General features: G+C 39.1%; 1 protein-coding gene across 1 annotated transcript in view; it reads right to left on the reverse strand.

The window, feature by feature from the left end:
* Nucleotides 1–463, reverse strand: part of kcnq5a (potassium voltage-gated channel, KQT-like subfamily, member 5a) — a 97425-nt gene that overhangs the window by 31134 nt on the left and 65828 nt on the right. Inside the window, exon 2 of the mRNA XM_035663403.1 lies at nt 265–355. Coding sequence (XP_035519296.1) covers nt 265–355 — 91 coding nt within the window. The remainder of the gene's footprint in view (nt 1–264; nt 356–463) is intronic.

Here is a 463-nt window from a genome sequence, read left to right on the forward strand (position 1 = left end):
TTTATTTGTGCCAAATCACTGTTTTTTTTATCTCCAACCTGCTCTGACTGATGAGTTTCTGCTTAATCACATCTGAGGAATAGACTGTAAAGTTAAATTGAATTGTAACAATGTGACTGTGACTGCAGAGATGAGCATCTCTCTCACACACATGTTCGATACTGTTAATTTAATCATGTGAAACTTTCATAATTCATCAGGGCTGAATAATAAGAACTCACACACTTGCTTGTGTGAATATGTGTGTGTGTGTGTGTGCCGTACCAGGATGAGCAGACAGTGTGAGGAGAATTCCTGGTGAGCAGGGATTGTGGAAAAAACTGAGAGAACCAGACATCCAAAGACGAGGATGAACCTGTGGAGACAAAACGCACACACAAATCAGCTATGCATAATAAATGAAATATAATAACTATATACCTCATTACCTCACACACAGAAACACACCTACACACCTACACAC

Source organism: Morone saxatilis, unplaced genomic scaffold (genome assembly GCF_004916995.1).
Source record: "Morone saxatilis isolate NCDOM2014 unplaced genomic scaffold, NCSU_SB_2.0 Contig19, whole genome shotgun sequence".
NCBI classification, from domain to species: Eukaryota; Metazoa; Chordata; class Actinopteri; family Moronidae; genus Morone; species Morone saxatilis.